Source organism: Crotalus tigris, unplaced genomic scaffold (genome assembly GCF_016545835.1).
Source record: "Crotalus tigris isolate CLP2741 ecotype Arizona unplaced genomic scaffold, ASM1654583v1 scf7180000018278.843604, whole genome shotgun sequence".
In the NCBI taxonomy this organism is placed as follows: domain Eukaryota; kingdom Metazoa; phylum Chordata; class Lepidosauria; order Squamata; family Viperidae; genus Crotalus; species Crotalus tigris.
This window is the reverse complement of record NW_024096920.1, coordinates 471,335-496,616: the sequence shown is the minus strand read 5'-3', so window position 1 is coordinate 496,616 and position 25,282 is coordinate 471,335. Positions and strand designations below refer to the sequence as shown.

Below are 25,282 nucleotides of genomic sequence, written 5' to 3'. Positions count from 1 at the left end.
TGAGTGCCGCCTCTGGCATGCGTGCCATAGGTTCGCCATCACTGATCTAGTCCAACCCCCTGCTCAGACTGGTTCTCACCCTTAACAACTGTTGCAGCATCCCCACAATCATGTGATCAAAATTGGGGGGCTTGGCACGCGGCATATATTTACAATGGCTTCAAAATCGCGGGGTGTCATGTGATTGTCATTTGCAAACTTCCCAGCTGGCTTCCGACAAGCAAAATCGATGGGGGAAGCTGGATTCACTTAACAGTCACACAATACACTGTAACAATTGCATTGATTTGCTTAACAACCATGGCAAAAAAAAAAGGTTGTAAAATCGGGCATAACTTACTTAACAACTTCCTGGCTTAACAACATAGGTTCTGGTCCCAATTTTGGGCTTCCTATAATACAGGGCTTCTCAACCTTGGCAACTTTAAGACTTGTGGACTTCAATTCCCAGAATTCCTCAGCCAGCTTTGCTTACTGGTTTATTGAATACATGGCATGGTATAGGCGAAGGAAAATTAACTCTAAAATCCCAATATCTATCCTAATATCTAACCAAAGCATATAATGACATTACCAGCCAAGCCTCCCAGATGTCCATGTAGTTCATGTGAACACCTTCTCGTTGTTTGAGAACCTTCTGTTATCTTCTTCCCCACAGTTAGAATGTCCTCAAAAAGTTTCCATACATCTGTGTTTCAACAAACATCTGCAGAACTGGAGAGGTTTCGTTTTTCTAACTAACCCAGTGGTTCTCAACCTTTTTAATGCCGCGACCCCCAACCGGTCGTAAGTCGAGGACTACTCAACCGGTCGTAAGTCGAGGACTACTGAACTGGTGCAGCACCATTTGCAGAATGGGACTTTTGGCAGGCTCAGCAGGGCAGAGACAGCCTGGACAATTCCTATTGGCTTTTGAAAGCCAATAGAATTAGACTCTATTCAAGAGAGTCTATTCTATTGGCTTTCAAAAGCCAATAGAATAAAAGGGAGTAGCACAGCTAAGGAAAAGGTGAAAAAAAAATGGCGGACTGCGTTGTTTGGCGACCCCCGTGAAATGGTCATTCGACCCCAAATGGGGTCCTGACCCACAGGTTGAGAACCACTGCCTTACACAAATAACAAGCTTTGCTGGCTGAGGAATTCTGGGAGTTGAAGTCCACAAGTCTTCAAGTTGCCAAGGTTGAGAACCCCTGCTATAATAACTGTACCCTCCCATTGCTAGAACGATTTTATGAATGGGAACAATGTTCATTTTGCTAACTGACCCTCTAAAAATTTTCCTTCCTGAAACCCCAAGAATACGGACTGAAGCTGGGGAGCCAGATTTTCATCAAACACATCACTGAGACAGGATTGGCAGCCAAGGATAATTCCCTACAGGAAGGGGACCTTATCCTCAAGGTGAGTCGGGAAAGGTTGCTATTATCACAATAGCTCATGGTCTGGATATACCTGTTTATATTGCTGTGATTTCTGAGAATAGACTCCAGCCGTGCCCCTGAAAAAGCAAATATGGCCCTAAAATGTTATATGGTTGCCATCATAAAAAAAAAAAAAAAGATATTGAGACTCTAGAAGGAGTGCAGAAAAGAGCAACAAAGATGGTTAGAGGACGGAAGACTAAAACATATAAAGAACGGTTGCTGGAATTGGGTATTTCTAGTTTAATGAAAAGAAAGACTAGGAGTTTCAGGATAGCAGTCTTCCAGTATTTCAGGGGCTGCCCCAAAGAAGAGGGAGTCAAGCTCTTCTCCAAAACACCTGAAAGCAAGAGAAGAAGCAACGGATGGAAACTAATCAAGGAGAGAAGCAGCCTAGAACTAAGGAGAAATTTCCTGATAGTTAGAACAATTAATCAATGGAATGACTTCCCTCTAGAAGTTGTGGGTGCTAAGTCACTGGAGGTTTTTTAAAAAAGATTGGCTAGCCTTTTGTCTGAAATGCTATGGGGCAGGGGTGTCAAAACTCGCAACGTCGTATCATGATTTCTTTCCATTGCCGGCAATGGGGTGGGCGCAGTTTCGCCATGATGCATCCGGCCCATGGGCCGGCAGTTTGACACCCCTGCTATTCTATTCTATTCTATTCTGTTCTGTTCTGTTCTGTTCTGTTCTACTCTGTCCTGTCTTATCCTATCCTGTTCTGTTCTGTCCTGTTCTGGCCTATCCTATCCTATCCTGTCCTGTCCTGTTCGGTTCTGGACAACATCTTTGAATCTCGCTGTTTGAGGAAGTTGCTTAACATTCTCAGAGACTCTTCCCGTCCTGCTTACAATCTTTTTGGACTGTTGCCTTCTGGCAGAAGATATAGAACATTTAAAACTCGGACCACACGTTTTCTGAATAGTTTTTATCCCAGAGCTATAATTGCACTTAATACTGAACTAAAGGGCCACCATCAGTGAACTGTTGGACAGTATTACTTGGTCTGTTGGGTGGATGTTTGGGTGGTTTTAGGGGTGGGGAATTGTGGTGGGTGGGAGTGTGTTTGGGGATTATATGTGTGGGACCTGATCTTTGGGTGTCACGTAAATTTCGTTGTATGTGTATACTGTGTATACATATAATGACAATAAAGTTTATTTATTTATTATTTAATTCTATTTATTCTATTCTACTCTACTCTACTCTACTCTACTCTACTCTACTCTACTCTACTCTACTCTGTTCTACTCTGTCCTGTCCTATCCTGTCCTGTCTTGTCTTATCCTATCCTATCCTATCCCATCCCATCCCATCCCATCCCATCCCATCCCAGTTGTTAGGCAGCCTCACCATAATGGACAAATAGGAGATCTTTAAAGTTTTATTTTATTTTTTTATTCATTTATTTGATTTTTATAGTTGCCCATCTGAACAATTGCCTCTTAAAGTTTTGAGGCATGATGCAGAACAGAGGGAGCGGTCACTTCATTCGCATCACCAGTTAAGGGGCTACTTAGCCAAAAGAAAAGGGACCCTCAGCCACGATTAATATAAAGAAATAAACAGATAACCATATAGAATTGAAAGGGAAGGAGTGAAAGGGAAAGTGGTCACATCTTCCTCTGCCACCTTCTTTAATTGCCTGGGTAGAATTTCCAGCCACCTGTGGGGACCATGCGAAAAACAATTTGGTGCAGCGATAATAATAATAATAGTAGTAGTAAAGTTGGAAGGGACCTTGGAGGTCATCCTGTCCAACCCCCTGCTCGGGCAGGAAACTCTACACCATTTCGGACAAATGGCTGTCCAGTCTCTTCTTAAAAACTTCCAGTGTTGGAGCATTTACTGCTTCTGGAGGCAAGCTGTTCCACTGATTAATTGTTCTCACTGTCAGGAAGTTTCTCCTTAGTTCTAGGTTGCTTCTCTCCTTGATTAGTTTCCACCCGTTGCTTCTTGTCCTGTCTTCAGGTGCTTTGGAAAATAGCTTGATTCCCTCTTCTTTGGGGCAGCCCCTGAGATATTGGAATACTGCTATCATGTCCCCCCTTGTCCTTCTCTTCGTTAAACTAGACATACCCAATTCTAGCAACCGTTCCTTATCTATATGAAGGTGCTAGTTTAGAAACCGGGAGTTCTAGTTCTCCATTAATTGTGGAAGCCCACTAGGTGACTTTAGGCCAGTCCCTCTCTCTCAGCCCAACCCACCTCACAGAGTTGTGGTGGGATAAATAAGAGATAAGAGCATTGTATACATCAGAGGTGTCCAATCTTGGCAACTTTAAGATTTGTGGACTTCAGCTCCCAGAATTCTCCCTCCTCCTCCTCCTCCTTCTCCTCCTCCTCCTCCTCTCCTCTTCCTGTTATTTTGCAAGTGAGCATTTGGCAAAAATCAAAACCCTTTTAGAAAACAATGAATTGCAGAAGACGTTGAATAAAGATGGGGAACTTGTAGCCTTCACTGGATTTCCCCCCCCCCCATCCTTGTTTTCATCACTCCTCTTCCACACTGCTACACAAAAAATAAAATGAGCCTCTCAGCCAAAACATTGCTTAGCAATAGCACTTAGACTTATATATCGCTTTATAATATTTTACAGCACTATCTAAACATAGAGTCAGATAATCTGGGCCCTCATTTTACCGACCTTGGAAGGATGGAAGGCTGAGTCAACCTTGAGCCAGTGAGGATCGAACTGCTGGCAATGGGCAGAGTTAGCCTGCAATACTGAATTCTAACCACTGCGCCACTATGGCTCATCAGCATTGTGCTGCCTGACATAAGGCTGGGATAAGGTTTTGAGCAAAGAAAACATTAATTGGCCCTGACTCCTCTCTTCATCTCTTATCTAGATCAATGGCGTTGTCAGCAAAAATATGTCTTTGGAAGAGACACGGCAGCTGATCGAACAGTCTGAGGGAAAACTTACCTTACTCGTTTTACGTGATAATAGCCAATTCTTGGTCAACATCCCTCAAGTGAGAGACAGCGATACGGAAAGTTCCCACCTGGACGGTGAGGGGGGACTCTGGAGAAAAACTGGGGTGGGGAAGAAGAGGTGGAGAAAATGGAAGTGGATCCTGAGGTTGCTGAGATAGCAATAGCAATAGAACTTAGACTTATATACCACTTCATAGTGCTTTATATCCGTCTATAGGCGATATACAGAGTCAGCATATTGTCTCCAACAATCTGGGACCTCATTTTACCAACCTCGGAAGGATGGAAGGCTGAGTCAACCATGACCCAGTCAGAATCGAACTGCTGGCAATCGGCAGAATTAGCCTGCAATAATTGCATTCTAACCACTGAGTCACCATGGCTCTTAAGATCATACCTATAGGGAAGTGGATGAAGATAGAGATGGATTAGTGTATAGGCAACCACAATTGGGACTGGCAACTTACGTGTTAACGAAAGCAGTTGCTAAGTGGTGGCGCAGTGCTTAGAATGAAGTATTGCAGGCTAACTCTGCCCACTGCCAGGTGTTCGATCCTGACTGGCTTGAGATTGACTCAGCTTTCCATCCTTCCGAAGTCGGTAAAATGAGGACCCAGATTGTTGAGGACAATATGTTGACTCTGTAAACTGCTTAGAGCAGGAGTCCCCAACCTGTGGGCCACAGCCTGATAGTGGGCCGTGCGCTGCTGTCCACCAAGCCGCGGGACAGGTCGGCGCCTCAGCCGTGGGACGCGAAAACAGGATGCCGTGCCATGTGAAAACAGGATGCCGCCGTACCTCAGGATGCAAAAACGGGCCAATGCCGCGCCTCGGGACACAAAAACAGGCCGACACCGCACTGCAGGGAATGAAAATGGGACACTGCTGTGCCACGGGCCACAAAAATGGGATGCCACTGTGCCATGGGACGCAAAAATGGGCTGCTGCTGCATCACGGGTGCAAAAATGGGATGCCACTGCACTGTGCAAAAATGGGCCAATGCCGCACCTCAGGGGGCAGAAACAGGGCGCTGTGCATAAGAACAGGGCAGTGCTAGCGAATATCATGCAAGCGCTAGCCCTGCCCCGTTTGCATCATGCGCATACTCGCGGCCCCATAAAATGCCTCCCCTTCCCTTTCCCTCTGATTCACCAATCAAGAAAGATTGGTGATCTCTGGCTTAGAAAAGGCGGTAAAGCACTATGAAGTGGTATATAAGTCTAAGTACTATTGCTGTTGCTAAGTGACACTGCAGTAGTACTTAATGATTTTAACAACTGTCTCACTTAGCATCAGAAATTTTGGGCCCAATTGTGGTCATAAAGTCAAGGACTACCTGTACACAGAGCCCCCAAAGAAACTAAAAATAAGCCAGAAATCTTGAAGAAATGCTATATCTCATTTGACACACACATCAGGCCAGAGTGGCAATCAGCAAGCCACCCAGCAGTCCTCAAGAATTCACTGACAAAGTTCACACGACACACTGAGTCAAAGTGTGCTTTGTTAGTGATATACATTACTGTATTCTGAACCGAGCTAATGTGATCTTTACACCAAGCTTTATTTAAACGTGTTAAGTCAGGGGTCTTCAAACGTGGCCCTTTTATGACTTGTAGACTTCAACTCCCAGAATTCCTCAGCCAGGCACACGTGCCTGGCTAAGGAATTCTGGGAGTTGAAGTCCACAAGTCATAAAAGGGCCAAGTTTGAAGACCCCTGTGTTAAATGACCCCTCTAATAGTGATTTATTCTGCAATAATTAATAGTTAAGGTAAACAGTGTTTTGCAAACACAGAATTTCCAAGCAGCAGGCAAAACTCCTTTTATTAAGAGAATGTTTTCCCCAATTTTCTTGGATTCCTGCTATGTGAGGGGAGTATTTTCTGTAAGACAAAGGTTCTCAACCACCGGTGTATGGACCAGCACCGGAGCTGTGGCATACCAGCAACCGGGCCATGCAAATAAGTGAAGCCCCATCTGCTGGATGCAGGCAGCACATGAAACCACATCCCCTCAGGTCCACGGAAAAAAATTTCTCCACAGAACTGTCTCTGGTGCCTAAAAGGTTAAGAGGCCTCTGCTCTAAGATGCTGATTATCTTTATGAAGAGACAACTTCTAATTGCTCTGAGTTTATATGCTCTATTTCCTTAATTCTTGCATTCTATGTGTTTTAAACCTCTCTCTCTCTCTCTCTCTCTCTTTGCCTCCCTCCCTCCCTTGTCTTGACCTGCATTTAAATGGACTTTTTAAAAAGGGTTTTCTCCACATTCTGCAGTTTAATTCAGAAATGTAACCAAACAGATTTTTGCTAAATTTAAGTGTCAGACTAATGATGTATTTAAAACATAGCTTATTGTAGTGGCCGTAATGGATGGCCATGATGGTTTACATACAATATTGTCATAAATCATGGTTTGTGAACACAAATCATACAATGACTTTGGGCTTTGTACAAATTTGTCAGATTCGTCTGTTTCTAAGTAGGAGAATGCTAATCAGAACAAAGTGTCTGCCTTGTATAATTCTAGTTACTTTTCTGTTTTTTTAGATATATCTGATCTTGGCTCAGACATCTCGCCTCCCCCTCCTGTGGGAAGTACACCACACTCTCCTCAATCTCCGACAAGAGATCCTCCCTGGTAGGAATCTCCCCTTAAGCCTTAGTTGGTTGCTGTTCTCAGCATAAATGGCTTGCAAAAATAATCCAGATAAAATGATAACAGAATTAGAGATTTTAGGGTCTCTTTGCTGCCATCTAGTGGTCATTTGAATTCTAACAGCCCAGGTCAGGTGGTCCTAAGCACAGCATTTTTCCACTGTCCGGATTTTAAAACTAGCCTCTCCAACTAGGTGGCAGTAACCTGGTTGATCTAAAAAAAATTTAACCCTTAATTTGGAGTAGAGTTGGAGCAACTGGACGGAGCTGAGCATTTACTGAAGGATGCTCTTCCTGATGCCGTACTGAGTTCACAGCAATTTTTTCCCCCTGCCCTGATAGAGAAACATCTGCTGCTACCCAGGATTAAACTCTCAACCTTCCGAGCGGGAAGCAAGTGTCTTTACCACTAGGCCACTATGTTGCTTACATTCTCCAACCACAGTATTAGGAGCAAATTGATAACCAGGGTGATGGAAAAGTTAAGGGCAAGACCTAAGCATGACTGATCGCATAATGAATATTTGAAGTTACAATGGACCACCCAACAGCTACTTATGGCGGTTATGATGACACACACACACACACACACACACACACACACACACAGAGAGAGAGAGAGAGAGAGAGAGAGACACTACAGTGATGTAATCACATTTTGGGTGCTGGGCAACTAGCTCACCTTTACAGCTGTTTGCAAAAATCACAATTATTGATGTTTTTGGCCCATTTCCAGCATTTACTTCCCGTTTCCAGTTTTCCCCAAAACACCCACTGGGTAAAATGTATTTGTTTAACAACTGTGGCACTTGCTTAATGACCGTCACAAAAAAATATTGAAAGATTGGATCCAGTCACATGATTCCTTGACCTACATCTGCAATGAGTTACAACTGTAATTCCAGGCTCAATTAAAGTTGTAAATTGAGGACTACCTCTATAGCCCTTAAATCCGTTATATCTTGGACAAACCTTATTATGTACAAGAAGAATAATACGTTTAAGTTACCACAAATCAGGGACTTTAATAGCTCAGCTTAAAAGGGGGAAATAGTTGCCCTGTTTCTACTGAGATAACTTCCTGAATGTATTCATTCATTCACTCACTCACTCACTCAATTTATATAGCACTGATTGGGCATGCTGCTATATTTTGTAAAATAATTTATTGCGTGAGCAGTTCTTTTAATCTATCTGTATGGCTTTTTCGCCCAGTAAGATATACAGTAGTAAGATCACTGTTTAATTATCATAATTGGATAATACTTACCTCCCCCCCTCCTTTTTTTTTTGCTTATTGTCTCTTCAAGTTTTTGGCTCTCATTGTGAGTGAACCTAGATTTGTCAAATGTATTATTCTTTTATTTGTTCCCCTCTTAAGTGGTGATTTTTTCTATCTTAGATTGTTTGGGTTGTTTTGGATTTAATTCTGCTCTAATTCTAACTTTCTTTGTGTTGATACATGACACTGAGGCTGCAAAACAGGAAACAAATATGTCATAGTCATAACTGAACTTTTAAGTCAGGGGTCTCCAACCTTGGCAACTGTAAGACTTGTGGACTTCAACTGGCAGGGCAATTCTGGGAGTTGAAGTCCACAAGTCTTAAAAGTGTGTTGGAGACACTTGCTTTAAATAATGATTGCAAAAAAAATATCCTGGAGAGCTTTGAGATATTGTTGTTTCCCTCAAATTATCATTCTGGGTTTTGTCTTCTTCTCCCATCCCACCCACCTGGCCGGATCAAACAGGGATTACAGCAGACAAGAGACAGCAGTGGAAGAGTTGACTTCACCACCAGTTTCTAGTAAGTGCCTTGAACTTAGCTTCTCTTGTAAGGTCAATGATAATGAGCAATGTCTCTTGAGGGAGAAAAAAATCACTTCTGGGATCAGTTGCAAATACAAACATCATCATCATCATCGTCACTATTATTTTTACTATTATGGTTGATTGCACAGTAAGCATTCAGTAAGATGTTTAGATTAGATTTGCCATTTTTGTCCACTCTTTGAGTCCTTCCCAAGAACCAGGGATAGGCAGATGTTGTCGTTTGATAGTGTTGAAAGTATCGTCGCAGAATGTAAGCTGATTCAAGTAAAGCTGCCTTTTGCCATTGACCGATGGGGATTTTGTCAATGCCGATGGTGTTCAGGTGATGCATCCAGATATTTTGGAATTGCACTCAAGGCGCCTATTGCTATCTGCACTATTGTTGCTTTCTTTTGGCACACTTGTTCTACTTGCGGGTCTTTGTAGCTTGTGATTTTCTCCTGTTCTTTCTCTTCTCTTCTGCTGTCTTATTCTGCTGTATTATACAGGCCGTCCTCGACTTACAACCGTCCATTTAGTGACCGTTCAGTGGCACTGAAAAAAGTGACTTTTGCCTCATTTTACAACCTTTTTCCCCACAGTTATTAAGTGACTCACCGCAGGTCTTAAGTTAGTAACACGGTTGTTAAGTGGATCTGGCTTCCCCATTGACTTTGCTTGTCAGAAGATCACATAAAGGGATCACATGACCCCGGGACGCTGCAACCGTCATAAATATGGGTCAGTTGCCAAGCGTCTGAATTTTGATCACGTGACCGTGGGGATGCTGCAACGGTCATAAGTGTGAAAAATGGCCCTAAGTCACTTTTCTCAGTGCCGTGGTAACTTTGAACGGTCACTAAATCAACTGTTGTAAGTCGAGGACTGCCTGCATTTTAGATTTCATATTTTTCTCTCTTGTGTTCTTATCGAAATGTGAGGTGAATGTGCCATACGATGAGTAAATAATTCCATGGGTTCTTTCTACTCCCTTCTAGATCCCGAGGAATCCCCCACCAACGAGTACAATTTCCGAGGGAATAATTCCATCCTGCAAAATGATGGGATTTCAGGGTAAGTTCCGCAATGGCAGACTGTATTTTGGACGGCAGCCTCTGGACAGAGAGCCTGGATGTGAACCCTGTACCTTTTGCAGGTACAGCCCCGATTCGAAGGTGGTGCGTTTTGTCAAAGCCAAGAGCATCGGCCTCCGTCTGGCAGGTGGGAATGACGTCGGGATATTTGTGGCTGGCGTGCAGGAGGGCAGCCCGGCTGAGATTCAAGGCCTCCAAGAAGGCAACCAGATCCTTCAGGTAATGAACCATCTTGGATCTTGGTGGATCTGGAATCTCGGTTATGTGCAGGATGGTTACTGGCTCCAAAGGAGAAGACTATAAGTAATGGGAGGAAAGTGTAGGGAGTCAGTTTGGTCTTATGGGTGATGCACTAGACTCTGAGTTCTAGGCCTGCCTTAACCCTAAAAGCCAGCTCGGTGACTTTGGGCCCATCATCAGGAAACTGAGTTCAAGCCCCACCTTAGTGATAAAAGACAGCTGGGAGACTCTGGGTCGATCGCCAGGAGACGGTGAGTTCTAGTCCTGCCTTAGTCATAAAAGCCAGCTGGGCCAATCGCCAGAAGATGGTGAGTTCTAGTCCCGCGTTAGCCATAAAAGCAAGCTGGGTGACTTTGGGCCAATCGCCAGGAGATGGTGAGTTCAAGTCCCGCCTTAGCCATAAAAGCCATCTGGGTGACTTTGGGCCAATCATCAGGAGACTTTGAGTTCAAGTCCCGCCTTAGCCATAAAAGCCAGCTGGGTGACTTTGGGCCAATCGCCAGGAGACCTGCCTTAGGCTTGAAGTCAGCTGGGTGACCTTGGGCAGCCAACCCACCTCACAGGGTGGTTGTTGTGGGAAAAATAGGAGGAGGAAGATGTGTTGGATATGTTCGCCCACCTCTAGTTATTTGTAAAAATAACAAAAGGGAAAGGCGTCCCTGCGGATTTTACTCCGGTAATGTTGCCGACTCTAGTAGGCAGTGCTTTCAAACGGCTCGGGTGGCGGGAGCTCACCCTGTCTCGTGGGGCTTGGGTCTCAAACCTGGGCTGTCGGCTTTTCCAGCCAACAACAAGCCCAGTGCCTTACCCGCTGAGCCACAGCACCGCTCCAATAAAAATAATAAAGGTTGGATACAAATCAATCAATCAATAAAACGTAGTTACAGATGAGACCAGAATTTCTCAACCTTGGCCACCCACTTTAAGGTTTGTGGACCTCATCTCTGCCTGCCACCTTGATTTCCTGAAGCGAGGCAATGTACCTCAAATAATAAGATCAATAAAGATGGGCATGGGCAAGCGAGGTGGGCAGTGCTGGCCAACCCCCCTTTCCCCCCTTTCTCTTGGCAGGTGAACGAGAAGCCCTTCCACAACTTGACTCGCGAGGACGCTGTGCGGTACTTGATGGAGTTGCTCCCAGGGGAAGAAGTGACGTTCCACGTTCAGAACAAACAGGACAGTAAGCAACATGGCTCTTGCCTGATTTACTCCTCAGTGGTAGATTTTATGTCCTTCCTTTCCCTCTTATCGTATGGGTGTGTTTCCTGTTAGGGCAATGGTTCTCAACCTTTTTAATGCCGCGACCCCCAACCGGTCGTAAGTCGAGGACTACTCAACCGGTCGTAAGTCGAGGACTACTCAACTGGTGCAGCACCGTTTGCAGAATGGGACTTTTGGTGGCTCAGCAGGGCAGAGACAGCCTGGACAATTCCTATTGGCTTTTGAAAGCCAATAGAATCAGACTCTATTCAAGAGAATCTATTCTATTGGCTTTCAAAAGCCAATAGAATAAAAGGGAGTAGCACAGCTAAGGAAAAGGGGGAAAAAATGGCGGACTGCGTTATTTGACGACCCCCGTGAAATGGTCGTTCGACCCCAAATGGGGTCCCGACCCACAGGTTGAGAACCACTGTGTTAGGGGAAGTGATTATAGGCAAATTAACACCCTTAAACCTGGAATACTGCATCCAGTTTTGGTCGCCATGAGGTAAAAAAGATGTTCAACTAAGGAATTTCCTGACAGTGAGAACAATTAACCAGTGGAACGACCTGCCTCCAGACGTTGTGGCTGCTCCATCACTGAAGATTTTAAAGAAAAGGACAGCCATTTGTCTGAAATGGTATAGGGTCTCCTGCCCGAGCAAGGGGTTGGACTAGAAGACCTCCAAGGTCCCTTCCAACTCTGTTATTCTGTGTTATTCTTTTTTTAAACCTTCTATCGAAGAGAAACCGCCCCACAAATATGCTCTGGCCAGACAAGCATCTGAAGACCCTGAAAAACCAGAGAGATGGATGAATGGATAAAAAGAGGGATGGATGAAAAGATGGATACATGTCTTTTAAAAAAAAATTGCTACCTGTACCATATTACTATTTCCAAATGCCAGCATCTCCATACAGCAAGGGTCCCCAACCCCCGGTCCGTGGACTGGTACTGGGTCACGGCATGCCAGCAACCGGTCCGCACAAACAAGCAAAGCCCCATCCGTTGGATGCAGGCAGCACACAAAACCACACACCCTCCGGTCCGCGGAAAAGCCTCTCTCCACGTAACCGGTCCCTGGTGCCCAAAAGGTTGGGGACCTCTGCCATACAGTATGTGGAGAATTCTTCTCTTTGTTTAAATCTATGTAACCCTGTATCCCTGTAAGGTAGGCTGGGCTGAGTGGGGAGTGATGGCTTCCCATTGGTCTCTTTTCCCTAGTTTACAAGAAGATGGTCCAATCCAACCTGGGCGATTCGTTCTATATCCGTACCCACTTTGATTTTGAGAAGGATACGCCTTCCGCCCTGAGCTTCACACGGGGAGAAGTCTTCCATGTGATAGACACCATGTATCGGGGCCGGATGGGAAGCTGGCTCGCTCTACGGATGGGAAAGGAACTTCAAGAGATGGACAAGGGCATCATCCCAAACCAGAGCAGGTAGAAGCGTATGTTTTCTGCAGGGGAAGATTTTTGATTGTTTAAGATTTTTTAAAAAAGACTGGACGGTCATTTGTCCAAAATGGCGTAGGGTCTCATGCTCGAGCAGGGTGTTGGACTAGATCAGGGGTAGGCAACCTTGGCTCTTTTATGACTCGTGGACTTCAACTCCCAGAATTCCTGAGCCAGCATGGCTCAATTTGGAAACTTCTCCCTTTCCCCTCAGCATGGCTGGCTCAGGAATTCTGGGAGTTGAAGTCCACGAGTCATGAAAGAGCCAAGATTGCCTACTCTTGGACTCGACCAGGGCTTTTCAACCAGTGGTACGGGTGCCACCTGTGGTACATTGGCACCTAGCAGTTGGTACGCGACCATCCTAGAAAAGTGGTAGCGGGGGAGGGGAATGAGCTGAAACGATGGCAGCACCGCACAAGCCTGAGCTTGTCAGGGCTGTCAGGGCTCAGTGGCAGTGCCAGGATCAGTGCCAGGCTCCAGCTGGCGCTTCTTCTGGGCTCAGCAGAAGCGCCAGGATCAGTGCTGCTTTCCAGCTGATTGGTGCTTCTTCAGGGTTCAGCAGAAGCACCAGCTGGAGCTCAGCGCTGATCCTGGTGCTTCTGCTGAACCCTGAAGAAGCGCCAATCAGCTGGAAAGCAGCACTGATCCTGGCGCTTCTGCTGAGCCCAGAAGAAGCGCCAATCAGCTGGAATGTTGCAGAATCTCCAAGGTTTTATGATTTACATTCAGATTCTTGGCAACTGATTCATATTTATGATGGTCACAGTGTCCCAGGGTCATGTGAAGTGACCAAAACCTGCTGCAACCACCCAGCACATGGTGGGAATAAAAACCAAACACACCTCCACCCCACCCCCACTGCCAATCCTCAACAGAAATGCTCACAACAATGAAAACCTCGGACAGGAGGAAGAGCTCTGCCGGGCGGGCAGGCAGGTGTCTTGCTCAGCTGTGGCTTGGGGCAACTTTTTTCAATGCCATTGTAACTTCGAACAGTCACTAAGCGAACTGTTGTAAGTCGAGGACTACCTGTACTTCATTTTTTTTCCTTTATTTTGGTCATCAAGTTTTTGACCCCTTGCTAGGCGACTGGTGGTACTCGGATATTGCCATATCCTAAAAGTGGTACAATGGGTGAAAAGGTTGAAAAGCCCTGGACTAGACGACCGTCAACATCCCTTCCAACTCTGTTATTCTGTTATCAATATTAATATTAATATTTATATTAATATTTATATTTAATTATCTATCTATCTATCTATCTATCTATCTATCTATCTATCTATCTATCTATCTATCTATCTATCTATCTATCGCATCCATATCTCTGTCTGTCTGTCAATGTAATCTATCTATTTTTTTGACCCCAGGGCAGAACAATTTGCCAGTCTGGAATCGGTTCTCAAAGCGACCTCGAAGACCTCCAGCGTTTTAGGGGCTCGAGCAGAGTTCTGGAAACTTCGAGGTTTGCGGGGAGCCAAACGGATGCTGCGTAAAAGCCGGGAAGATCTTTCTACCCTCACCAAGCAGGGCCACTACCCGCCATACGAGAAGGTCGTACTCAAGGAAGGTAGGTGCTTGTAGTAGTAGCAAAAGGAGAAAAGCAATGTGGCTTTTCGTTGCAGCTAGCCCTTGATTAACAACCAGAACTGGGACCAGAAAATTTCCATTGCTAACGCACGGCAGTTGTTTAGCGAGTCCCATCCTGTTTTGTGAGTTTTTCTCGCACACGTAGGGGGAATCGCTGCATTTGTTAAGTGAGTCACGCGTTCGTTAAGTGAACCCAGCTTCTCTCATTGACTTTGCTTGTTGGAAGCCAGCTTGGAAGATGATCACATGACTCTCCCAAGAACAGTTGCAGGGATTGGGCATGTCTAGTTTAATGAAGAGAAGGACTAGGGATATAATATGATAGCAGTGTTCCAATATCTCAGGGGCTGCCCCAAAGAAGAGGGAGCCAACCTATTCTCCAAAGCACCTGAAGTCAGAACAAGAAGCAATGGATGGAAACCAATCAAGGAGAGAAATTTCCTACCAGGCAGAACAATTAACCCGTGGAACAGCTTGCCTTCAGAATAGCAACAGCAATAGCACTTAGACCTATATACCACTTCACAGCCCTCTCTAAGCAGTTTACAGACTCAGCCTGTTGCCCCCAACAATCTTGGTCCTCATTTTACTGACCTCGGAAGAATGGAAGGCTGAGTCAATCTTGAGCCGGTGAGAATCGAACTGCCAAACTGCAGGCAGCCAGCAGACAGCAGAAGTAGCCTGCTACACTCTTAACCACTGCGCCACCATGGTTATCCTAGTTGCCAAGTGCCCACATTTTGATCATGTAACCATGGGGGATGCTGTAAAAGTCATAAGGTGTGAAAACTGGTTATAAGTCACTTTTTTGCCTGTGCTGTTGTAATTTCAAACGGTCACTAAACTACCTGACTACTTTTTTCAGTTGCGCACATAACTCTGAAAATGTTCCATTGCTTTAAGCGCCGTCAAATGAGTTTTTTGAAGGGCGTCGAACCCTAAAAGAAAGAAGAAAATACTTCCTCTGATGTCTTTCTCCTAATCTCTTGTGGACTAGAAACTTGGTTTACAAGATGTCTTTTCTCATGCAGCAACTTTTAAGCGTCCTGTAGTGATCCTGGGCCCCATTGCTGATATCGCCATGCAGAAGCTGAGCACGGAGATGCCAGATCAATTTCAGATTGCAGGTGAGCGGGCTTGGGCGTCAGGGATGACACGCAGCATTTCCTACCTGGTGGATCTCAGCTCCCATTTGGACTCTCCAGTGCTCTAGCTGTGCCTTGAAATCCCCCGGAATGCAGTGTTTTTTTTCAAACTCGGCCACTTTAAGATGGCTTTTAAGTCTTCTCCCACTTTCAGACTTCAACTCCCCAAATTCCTCAGCCCTAATGGCTGTAAGTGTAAGGACTGGTTTTATGTCACTGATTGAGCACCCTCATAACTTTGATCGGTTGCTAAACGAACAGTCGTAAGTTAAGGACTATCTGTGTTCTCAGATCAGCTCTCTTTTCTCCCTCTCTCGTTTTTTTCTAGAGAGTGTTATCAGAGAAGGAGGATCGTCCAAAGTGATCAAACTGGACACCGTCTGGCAAGTTGCAAAGCAGGTGAGAAAAGGACGTGGTGTACAGACATTCCAACAGAATATCAGAATAACAGAGTTGGCAGGGACCTTGGAGGTCATCTAGTCCAACCCCCTGCTCAAGCAGGAAACTTCATACCATTTCAGATAAATGGCTGTCCAATCTCTTCTTAAAAGCCTCCAGTGTTGGAGCACCTAGAATTGCTAGAGGCAAGTTGTTCCACTGGTTAATTGTTTTCACTGTCAGGAAATTCCTCCTTAGTTCTAGGTCAGTGATGGCGAACCTTTTAGAGACCGAGTGCCCAAACTGCAACCCAAAACCCACTTATGCATCGTCGAGTGCTGGGTGGGCGTGGCCCATTGGGTGGGCATGGCCCATTGGGTGGGCGTGGCTGCGGTGGTAACGGCAGACTGGGTGGGACTAAAAAGTTCAATCAATCAATTCCAACTTTGCAAGATTTTTTTTTCCCCGTGAGAAGTTGAAATTGATTGATTGAACCCCTTTTTTTTTCACATGGCGGCGGAGGCCTAAAGCGAAAAGGTTTTATAAAACCCAGCTGAAGGCCTAGGACTGGGCCAACGATGCGTGTGCCCACAGAGAGGGCTCTGAGTGCCGCCTCTGGCACCCGTGCCATAGGTTCGCCATCACTGTTCTAGGTTGCTTCTCTCCTTGATTAGTTTCCATCCGTTGCTTCTTGTCCTGCCTTCAGGCGCTTTGGAGAAAGGTTGACCCTCTCCCTTGTCTGTGACAGCCCTTGGAAGATTGCTATCATGTCACCCCCAAGTCCTTCTTTTCCCTAGACAAGACATTAACCAATTCCTGCAAACATTCTTCATATGTTTTAGCCTCCAGTCCCCTGATCATCTTTGTTGCTCTTCCCTGCACTCTTTCTAGAGCAGTGGTTCTCAACCTGTGGGTCGAGACCCCATTTGGGGTCGAACGACCATTTCATGGGGGTCGCCAAACCACGCTGTCCGCCATTTTTTTCCCATTTCCCTAGCTGTCCTACTCCCTCTTATTGGTGGCCACACCCACTTCGGGGTCACCACAACATGGGGAACTGTATTATGGGGTCACGGCATTAGAAAGGTTGAGAACCACTGTTCTAGAGTCTCAACATCTTTTTTAACATCGTGGCGATCAAAACCGGATAAAGAATTCCAAGTGTGGCCTTGCCAAGGCATTATGAAGTGGTTCTGACACTTCACTTCTCCTTTTAACAGGATAAGCATGCATTGCTTGATATTACGCCAGCCGCTGTGGAACGTCTCAATTATGTGCAGTATTTCCCCATTGTGGTCTTTTGTGAGCCGGACAGCCGGCAAGGAATCAAGGCCATGCGGCAGTGGCTGGCGCCAGATTCCAAGAAAAGTTCGCGGCGCCTCTACACGCAGGCCGCCAAGATGCAGAAGTACTGCAGCCACCTCTTCACAGCCACTATTAGCCTGGCCGGGGGGTCCAACAACTGGTACCAGACCCTGAAGGAGATTATCCAAATTCAGCAGGCCCGTCCTGTCTGGATGACTGAAGAACAGGTGGGTGAGCACAATTCCAGTGGGAGTGAGATTTTAACCTAGCTTGTAGGCAGCCAGGCAACGTTCCCCATCAACTTTTCCCCATCCTGGTGCTCTCTGGAATCATAAGAACCTTAACAAAGTTCCAGAAGGTGGAACGCTGCAGTAATATAACTTTAAAATCCGGATTGCCATCCAGATCTGTTGGCTCTGCGATAGGTTAGCTTTTTAGCCCAAAGGTAGTTGTTTGTTTTTTTTACAAAACGAAATCCAGGTTATTTGTTATCTTCTATTTAGACTTTGCTTTTCATTTTTTTTTATTTTTATATGAGATATGAATCGTTTGATTTTATTGGACTTCTCTGATTAGCTTGTCTGAAACTTCCTAAGCGGCTCAGAAAAATATTTTAGCTAAGAGTCATTTTCCAAACAAAGTCTGTTCCAATCAGTCTTCTACAACAGTGTTTCCCAAACTTGACAATTTTAAGGCATGTGGACTTCAACTCCCAGAATTCCACAGCCAGCGTTGCTGGCTGTGGATTTCTGGGAGTTGAAGTCCTCATGCCTTAAAATTGTCAAGTTTGGGAAACACTGTTCTACAACAACAATTCCCAACTTTTGGCACCAGGGACCGGTACCGTGAAGGGCAGTTTTTTTTTCTACAGATCAGGGCGTGGTGGTTTCGCACATTATCTGGATCCCGTGCGTGTGCAGATGGGGCTTGGATCTCTTCCACAGCCGGGTTCCTAGCAGGCCTTGGACCGGTGCCAGTCCAAGGCCTGGGGCAGGGGTAGGCAACCTTGGCTCTTTTATGACTCATGGACTTCAACTCCCAGAATTCCTGAGCCAGCCACACTGAGGAGAAAGGGAGAGGTGGCCATGCTGAGCCATGCTGGCTCAGGAATTCTGGGAGTTGAAGTCCACGAGTCATAAAAGAGCCAAGGTTGCCTACCCCTGTTCTAGGCCAACCCCCTGCTCAGGCAGGAAACCCTATACTTTGGCTCTTTTATGACTCGTGGACTTAACTCCCAGAATTCCTGAGCCAACCATGCTGAGGGGACAGGGAGAGGTTTCCATGCTGAGCTATGCTGGCTCAGGAATTCTGGGAGTTGAAGTCCACGAGTCATAAAAGAGCCAAGGTTGCCTACCCCTGGCCTGGGGGATTGAGAATCCCTGTTCTACAAGATCTGGTTTAGTACGAGCTCCTTCCTTCACCAAATATCCATCTGCATTCTACTCTGTAATTTTCCACTCCTTTTTTCTTCAGGTGGATGCTTCAGCTGAGGAGAGTCTGGACATATTAAACCAGACCTCGGCCATCAGTATGGGCGACCTGACTTGTGACAGTCGGGCCAACAGTGATTATGAGGAAACGGACGCAGAAGGAGAACCTTATACGGACCAGGAATTGGACGAGCCCTATCAAGAGGCAGCTCTGAGTCGTTCTTCAGAGCCAGCAGAACAAAGCCTGGATCGGGAGTTGAATGAGCGTGTGGCAGCTGCTCTGGCCTACCCCATTGACGTGGTAAGGAGAGTCAGCCGCCTGGCTTTGGAAGGGATCCTAAAGGTGATGTAGTCCAGCATATTAGTTAGCCCTCTTTATTTTTCTGCCTTCGAGGCACTGATCTGGCAACTACCTAGACAAATCCCTGCTGTTTTGTTGACAACATTTTCATAAATGGTTTGTGGCTTTAATAGTTTTGATTTTATTCTAATTTCATTGATTGATTGTTGTCACTCAAAATTGGATGGCACACATGTAATAATTCTTTTCTTCTTCTTCTTTTTCTTCTTCTTCTTCTTCTTCTTTCTTCCTCCTCCTCTTCTTCTCTTCATCTTCTCTTTTTCCTTCCTTCCCTTTCTTTCTTTTTTTCTTTCTTTCTTCCTTTTTTCCTTTCTTCCTTCCTTCCTTCCCCTTCCTTCTTTCTTTCTTTCTTTCTTTCTTTCTTTCTTTCTTTCTTTCTTTCTTTCTTTCTTTCTTTTTTCCTTCCTTTCTTTCTTTTATTTCTTTCTTTCTTTCTCCTTCTCCTTCTTCTCCTCCTCTTCCTCCTCCCTCCCCCCCCAATGGAACACTTTTTAATACTTGAGCCAACATTCTGGATATCAATTATATCTATATATTTTTCTCTTTCTTATAGCATGAGAGTGATCACCAGCCCCAAGGACAGTGGCACAGCAGTTATGACATCAGGTATAAACTTTTCATTTAAGGCTTTGTGATGGGTTGGGAAGAATTTCCTTAACCCTGCAATTGGAGTCAAAATGCAATCAGCCTGTCCATAGACGTGATAGAGTTTGAATTATATCCAGAAAGAACATAACCAATGCAACTCCTGCAGGAGATATATTGCCTGGAAAAATCTAGATGTCCCTATCATTTCATGAGGCAAGTGTAGTGACTTTTGATCCAGCAAGTGAGAATGAGTTACCAAGATTGCTGATCTCATTCGATTGGTGACGAACTGGGGTAAACATGTTGTGTGAACCCATCCAGTACATTGTAAGTTTGCAACCTGGTGTTCGAAAAAGTAATATGCATTCTCTAGGAGACAAATTCCAGTCAAATATCTCAAGGCCTATTAGGAAGGCAGAAAGCAGAATAACAGAGTTGGAAGGGACCTTGGAGGTCATCTAGTCCAACCCCCTGCTCAAGCAGGAAACCCTATACCATTTCAGACAAATGGTTGTCCCATCTCTTCTGAAAAGCCTCCAGCGATGGAGCACCCACAAATTCTGGAGGCAATTTCATCCGGCAACTGGACTTTGTTTTTCCTTGAGGACTAGTTGCCAAAAGTCCAGTTGCCTTTTGAAAAAGCACCTTTGGGTCAACCGTGACCTGGATCACCGAGAATATGGAGGCAAGTCATTCCATTGATTGTTCTAAATGTCAAGAAATTTCTCCTTAGTTCTGGGGTGCTTCACTCCTTGGTTAATTTCCATCCGTCCTGCCTTCTGGTTCTTTGGAAAACAGTTTTACCACCCTCACCTTTGGGGCAGCCCCTGAGATACTGGAAGACTGCTATCATGTCTCCCCTCGTCCTTCTCTTCATTAAACTAGACATCCCCAATTCCAGCAACCGTACTTCATGTTTTAGCCTCCAGCCCCCTGATCATCTTTGTTGCTCTTCTCTGCACTCTTTCCATAGTCTCAACCTCTTTTTTTATAATGTGGTGACCAAAACTGGATGCAGTATTCCAAGTGTGGTCATACTAAGGCTTTGTAAAGTGGCACTGTTACTTCAGGAGATCTTAATTCTATCCCTCTATTAATGCTGCCTATTTAACACGCATATCTAAATCTACGCAGTGCATTGATTTACAACTTTGCCCTCTCTTTGTCAGGGAATACGAACATGAGGCGCTACGGAAGAAGTTCACCCATGCGCAGTCTTACGACTCTGAGTCAGACCAGGACTATGGTTATGACTGGGGACCTGCCACAGACCTGTGACCACATCAACAGCCACGTGGCCTCCTGCAACTTTCTTGGGTGGCCGTGCAAAGCTGTCCGTGTCATTCCAATTTTGGTGGAACTCTTCAAAGACCTTTGTGCTCCTATAGAGGCACTAAAAACATAGGGGGGTTGGCAAGATTTTGAGCTCACGGAAGTCCTCGTGACCAGCTTTGCCTCGTATGCTTGTTCTGGAAATGTTGCTTTTCTCTTTCACCCTGTTGCCTTAAGTTGTGGACACCCCAGAGCAGCCAAGGTGGAGCAAGCCACCTTGGATGGAAGTTTGATCCTCAGTTAATCCTCTCCACCATCCTTTCTTTGGGCAGTTTCATCTCAAGCTGGATATCTGGTGCATTCAAGCTACTTCTGCCCTTTGATCAAGGTCAAAGGATTTCCACCGGCCTTCTGAACAAACTCATAATACGGCTCAGAAGGGATTTGCAACCATTTTTTATTTCATTCTGGATCCATTTCACAGGAATAAGGCCCTTCAAGCTACATATACATCGATGTTTCTTAAGCTCAACCACTTGCAGATGTCTGGACTTCAATTCCCAGAATTCCCCAGCCAGCTTTCAAATCCAGCTGGCTTTGAGTTGAAGTACAGAGATCTTTGAGTTGCCAAGATGGAGAAATACTGATACACAGCATTGTTAGGCCACTTTTATACTTCAAGTAAGAACTTCTTCAAGGCTAAGAACTTCCACCTCGTGTTCTCACTTCATGCACGATGCTTTTAAGAAACCGCCCTACATCCATTCACATGTCTCAAGAATTTTAAAGCTAGACCTTGCGTGTTGCCTCTCCCGACTGGAGGTCTATTTTTGCTGATAAAAACCACACTCCATGTTTTATCTTTTTAAATTTAAATTTTATCTTTTTAAAAATTTTAAATTTTTAAATTCTCACTGGAGAAGGGCCTAATGCTGAGAAAGATTGAGGGCAATAGAAGAAGGGGACGACAGAGAATGAGGTGGCTGGATGGAGTCACTGAAGCAGTAGGCGTGAATTTAAATGGACTCCAGAAGATGGTAGAGGACAGGAAGACCTGGAGGAACGTTGTCCATGGGGTCGTGATGGGTCGGACACGACTTCGTAATTAACAACAACAACAACAAAAATATGATTAAGGTCAACAGCCCTTTCCTCACCGTTTACTACAGACCTAATGTGTCGCTGTATAATCTCGCGCGACCGCAAATTAAGGCCGAAATCTCACAAGATTGCCAATTTCTACTATTATATAACTCCAAAATCTTCTTCAGTCCTATCTGAAATCATTCACAATTTGGCTTTAAAAAAAAAAAAAAAGTTCAATTGGTAGGCTACACATTTATGGTATAGATCAGTGATGGCGAACCTTTTAGAGACCGAGTGCCCAAACTATAACCCCAAACCCACTTATGCATCATTGGGTGCCGGGTGGGTGTGGCCCATTGAGTGGGTGTGGCCCATTGAGTGGGTGTGGCCCATTGGCTGCGTGGTAATGGGCCACACGTGGCTGCGGTGGTAATGGCAGACTGGGTGGGACTAAAAAGTTCAATCAATCAATTCCAACTTTGCAAGATCTTTTTTTTCCCCGTGAGAAGTTGAAATTGATTGATTGATTGATTGAACTTTTTTTTTTTTGCACACGGCAGCAGAGGCCTAAAGCGAAAAGGTTTTATAAAACCCAGCTGAAGGCCTAGGACTGGGGTGAGGGCATGTGTGCCCACAGAGAGGGCTCTGAGTGCCGCCTGTGGCACCCGTGCCATAGGTTTGCCACCACTGGTATAGATAGTCCTTGAATTATTACTGTAATGGAGCCTGAGCATTACTGTCAGAAGTTGACATAAACCTTATTAGGGCCGCTATTGTTCTGGTTCCCTAGAATTTTATAACTCCCTTTTATAACTTGCAATGTGGTGGTCAGGGAGATTTAATTCTGCCTCTTTAATCAAAAATGTGGAAGAGTATTAAGCACGCTTAATTACTTTTTTATCTGTATCCATTTGGGATTTCTCTCCCATATTGTATTTTTCTGCGCCCGCTGACAAGGAGCAGCTTAGGATGAGGGAATCTGACATATTGCCTTAATGTACATGACAACCTTCTCCGTATGTGATGAGTGAAGATGGAGGAGCCGTGACTTGGCCCTCCATCATTTATGCCTTTTGTATTAAAAGCATTCCTTTTCAGCTAAGTCGCACGGATCTTTTTTTTTCGGTTAGTAATGTCGAAAAGAAGACAAAACGTGGGATGCTGACCGACTTGCTGGTTTGGAAGGGGGGAAAAAAGCAAGGTATTTTATGGTCTCCTTGTTAATTTAAGCAATATCCTGGCAACGAACAGTACTTGGTTTTTGCAAATGCTCAGATCAGTTCAGGCAGTCTTGAGGGAGCGTTTCTCAACTTCGGCAACTTGGAAGATGCATAGATTTCAATTCCCAGAATTCCCCAGCCGAATTCTGGGAGTTGAAGTCCACGCATCTTCAAGTTGCCAAAGTGGAGAAACGCTGGTCAAGGAGACAGAAAAGGCATTGATATAACCCTGAAGGATGAATAATCTTAGTACAATTATAACCTCAAACTCATTAACCCAATGCAAGTATTATCTCTAGTAATACTCTTGGTCATTATTTCACTTTAGTAACAAAAAAAGGAGACAGCATGGCTTAACAGTGATAGCAAAACCAGCTGTCAAAATGTCCAGAACTGCTAATTTGGGTTTTATATACAGATAAGTCTTTGACTTACAACAGTTCATTTAGTGACCGTTCAAAATTATGTCACTGAAAAAAAGAGACATAACCGTTTTTCACACAACCGTTGCAGCATCCTCTTGGTCACATGAGCAAACCTCAGATGCTTTGCAACCAAGTCGTATTTACGACAGTTTGCAGCATCCCAGAGTCACATGATCCCCTTTTGCGACTGTCTGACAAGCAAAGTCAATGGGGGACGCAGGATTCACTTAACAACCATGTTACTAACAACAGCGGTGATTCACTTAACACCGGGGCCTTCAGACTTGGCCCTTTTATGAGGGGGCCTTTTAAACTGGCTGAGGAATTCTGGGAGTTGAAGTCCACAAGTCATAAAAGGGCCAAGTTTGAAGACCCGTGACTTAACATCTGTAAGCAAGAAACATTGTAAAATGGGGCAAAACGCACTTAACAAATGTTTTGCTTAGCAACATAAATGTTGGGCTCACTTGTGCTCGTAAGTCGAGGATTACCCGTATTAAAAATTTTGCTCCCATCAGGATTGCAGAAGACTACAGAAAGTCTTGAAATAATGTCAGGAAGTGATCATTGCTGGCAAGACGCCCTTTGTCAGGGTTGACATTTTAGCTCAGACGAATTAAATTTTAGGGGATGTTAGGCTTATGCTCTGAAGATCAGGAGCTCTGCAGAAGTGGTAATATAGAATTAGGCAATGCAGGGGTCTTCAATCTTGGGAACTTTAAGACTTGTGGACTTCGTAGATGGCTGAGGAATTCTGGGAATTGAAGTCCACAAATCCCAGATGGTTTGAGTCCCTTTCTCTACAGTACCCAGGTGCAGGCAATTATGCAGATTGCATTATTTATTTTCAGGTAGTCCTCACCTTACAACCATAACTAAGTGCAAAATTTTCACTGCTCAGCAAGACAGTTAAGTAAGTTTCGCCCCATCTTGAATCTTTCTTGGTGTGGTTGTTAAGCGAATCACCGCAGTTAAGTTAGTAACCTGGTTGTTAAGTGAGTCTACCTTCCCCATTGACTTTGCTTGTCAGAAAGTTGCAAAAAGTGATCACATGACACCCCACCGGACACGGCAGCCATCCTTAACTATGAGAGAAGAATCCAAATTGTTTAGGACAGTGGTTCTCAACCTGTGGGTCGGGACCCCATTTGGGGTCGAATGACCATTTCACGGGGGTCGCCAAACCACGCTGTCCGCCATTTTTTTCCCATTTCCCTAGCTGTCCTACTTCCTCTTATTGGTGGCCACACCTACTTGGGGGTCACCACAACATGGGGACCTGTATTATCGGGTCACGGCATTAGAAAGGTTGAGAACCACTGGTTTAGGAAGATGGAATGTAATTAAGATATGTATAAGCTAAACATTTACTGATAAATGTAATAATGATGTTTTTATTGAGTTGATATAATTAGAAATGTACTACTAGCTTGAATACGAGACAGTAAATGTTAAGGGAAAAAGAGAAGAAATATCTGATGTTGTAACCTGAGATTTTCACTAAAGATTTTGTTATTGAACTATCAATTAACCCAGTCACCACGTTGCTTTTTAAATATTCAAATGTAAAATTAATAAAATATTATTTTTTTAAAAAAAATCCAAATTTTGATCACGTGGGGATGCTGCAATGGTTGCGAGTGTGAAAAACGA

General features: G+C 44.7%; 1 protein-coding gene across 2 annotated transcripts in view; it reads left to right on the top strand.

Moving 5' to 3' along the window:
- The window catches only part of TJP3 (tight junction protein 3), a 59,667-nt gene extending 37,788 nt beyond the window's left edge, over window positions 1-21,879 (top strand). For both annotated transcript variants that reach the window (XM_039349496.1, XM_039349495.1), the window contains exons 6-20: window positions 1,298-1,401; window positions 4,275-4,437; window positions 6,917-7,007; window positions 8,775-8,830; window positions 9,834-9,909; window positions 9,992-10,148; window positions 11,241-11,349; window positions 12,595-12,814; window positions 14,200-14,399; window positions 15,451-15,546; window positions 15,893-15,963; window positions 17,163-17,474; window positions 18,721-18,978; window positions 19,592-19,644; window positions 20,796-21,879. In XM_039349496.1, coding sequence (XP_039205430.1) covers window positions 1,298-1,401; window positions 4,275-4,437; window positions 6,917-7,007; window positions 8,775-8,830; window positions 9,834-9,909; window positions 9,992-10,148; window positions 11,241-11,349; window positions 12,595-12,814; window positions 14,200-14,399; window positions 15,451-15,546; window positions 15,893-15,963; window positions 17,163-17,474; window positions 18,721-18,978; window positions 19,592-19,644; window positions 20,796-20,904 — 2,075 coding nt within the window. In that variant the 3' untranslated portion in view covers window positions 20,905-21,879. The remainder of the gene's footprint in view (window positions 1-1,297; window positions 1,402-4,274; window positions 4,438-6,916; window positions 7,008-8,774; window positions 8,831-9,833; window positions 9,910-9,991; window positions 10,149-11,240; window positions 11,350-12,594; window positions 12,815-14,199; window positions 14,400-15,450; window positions 15,547-15,892; window positions 15,964-17,162; window positions 17,475-18,720; window positions 18,979-19,591; window positions 19,645-20,795) is intronic.
- Window positions 21,880-25,282: the final 3,403 nt, after the last annotated feature.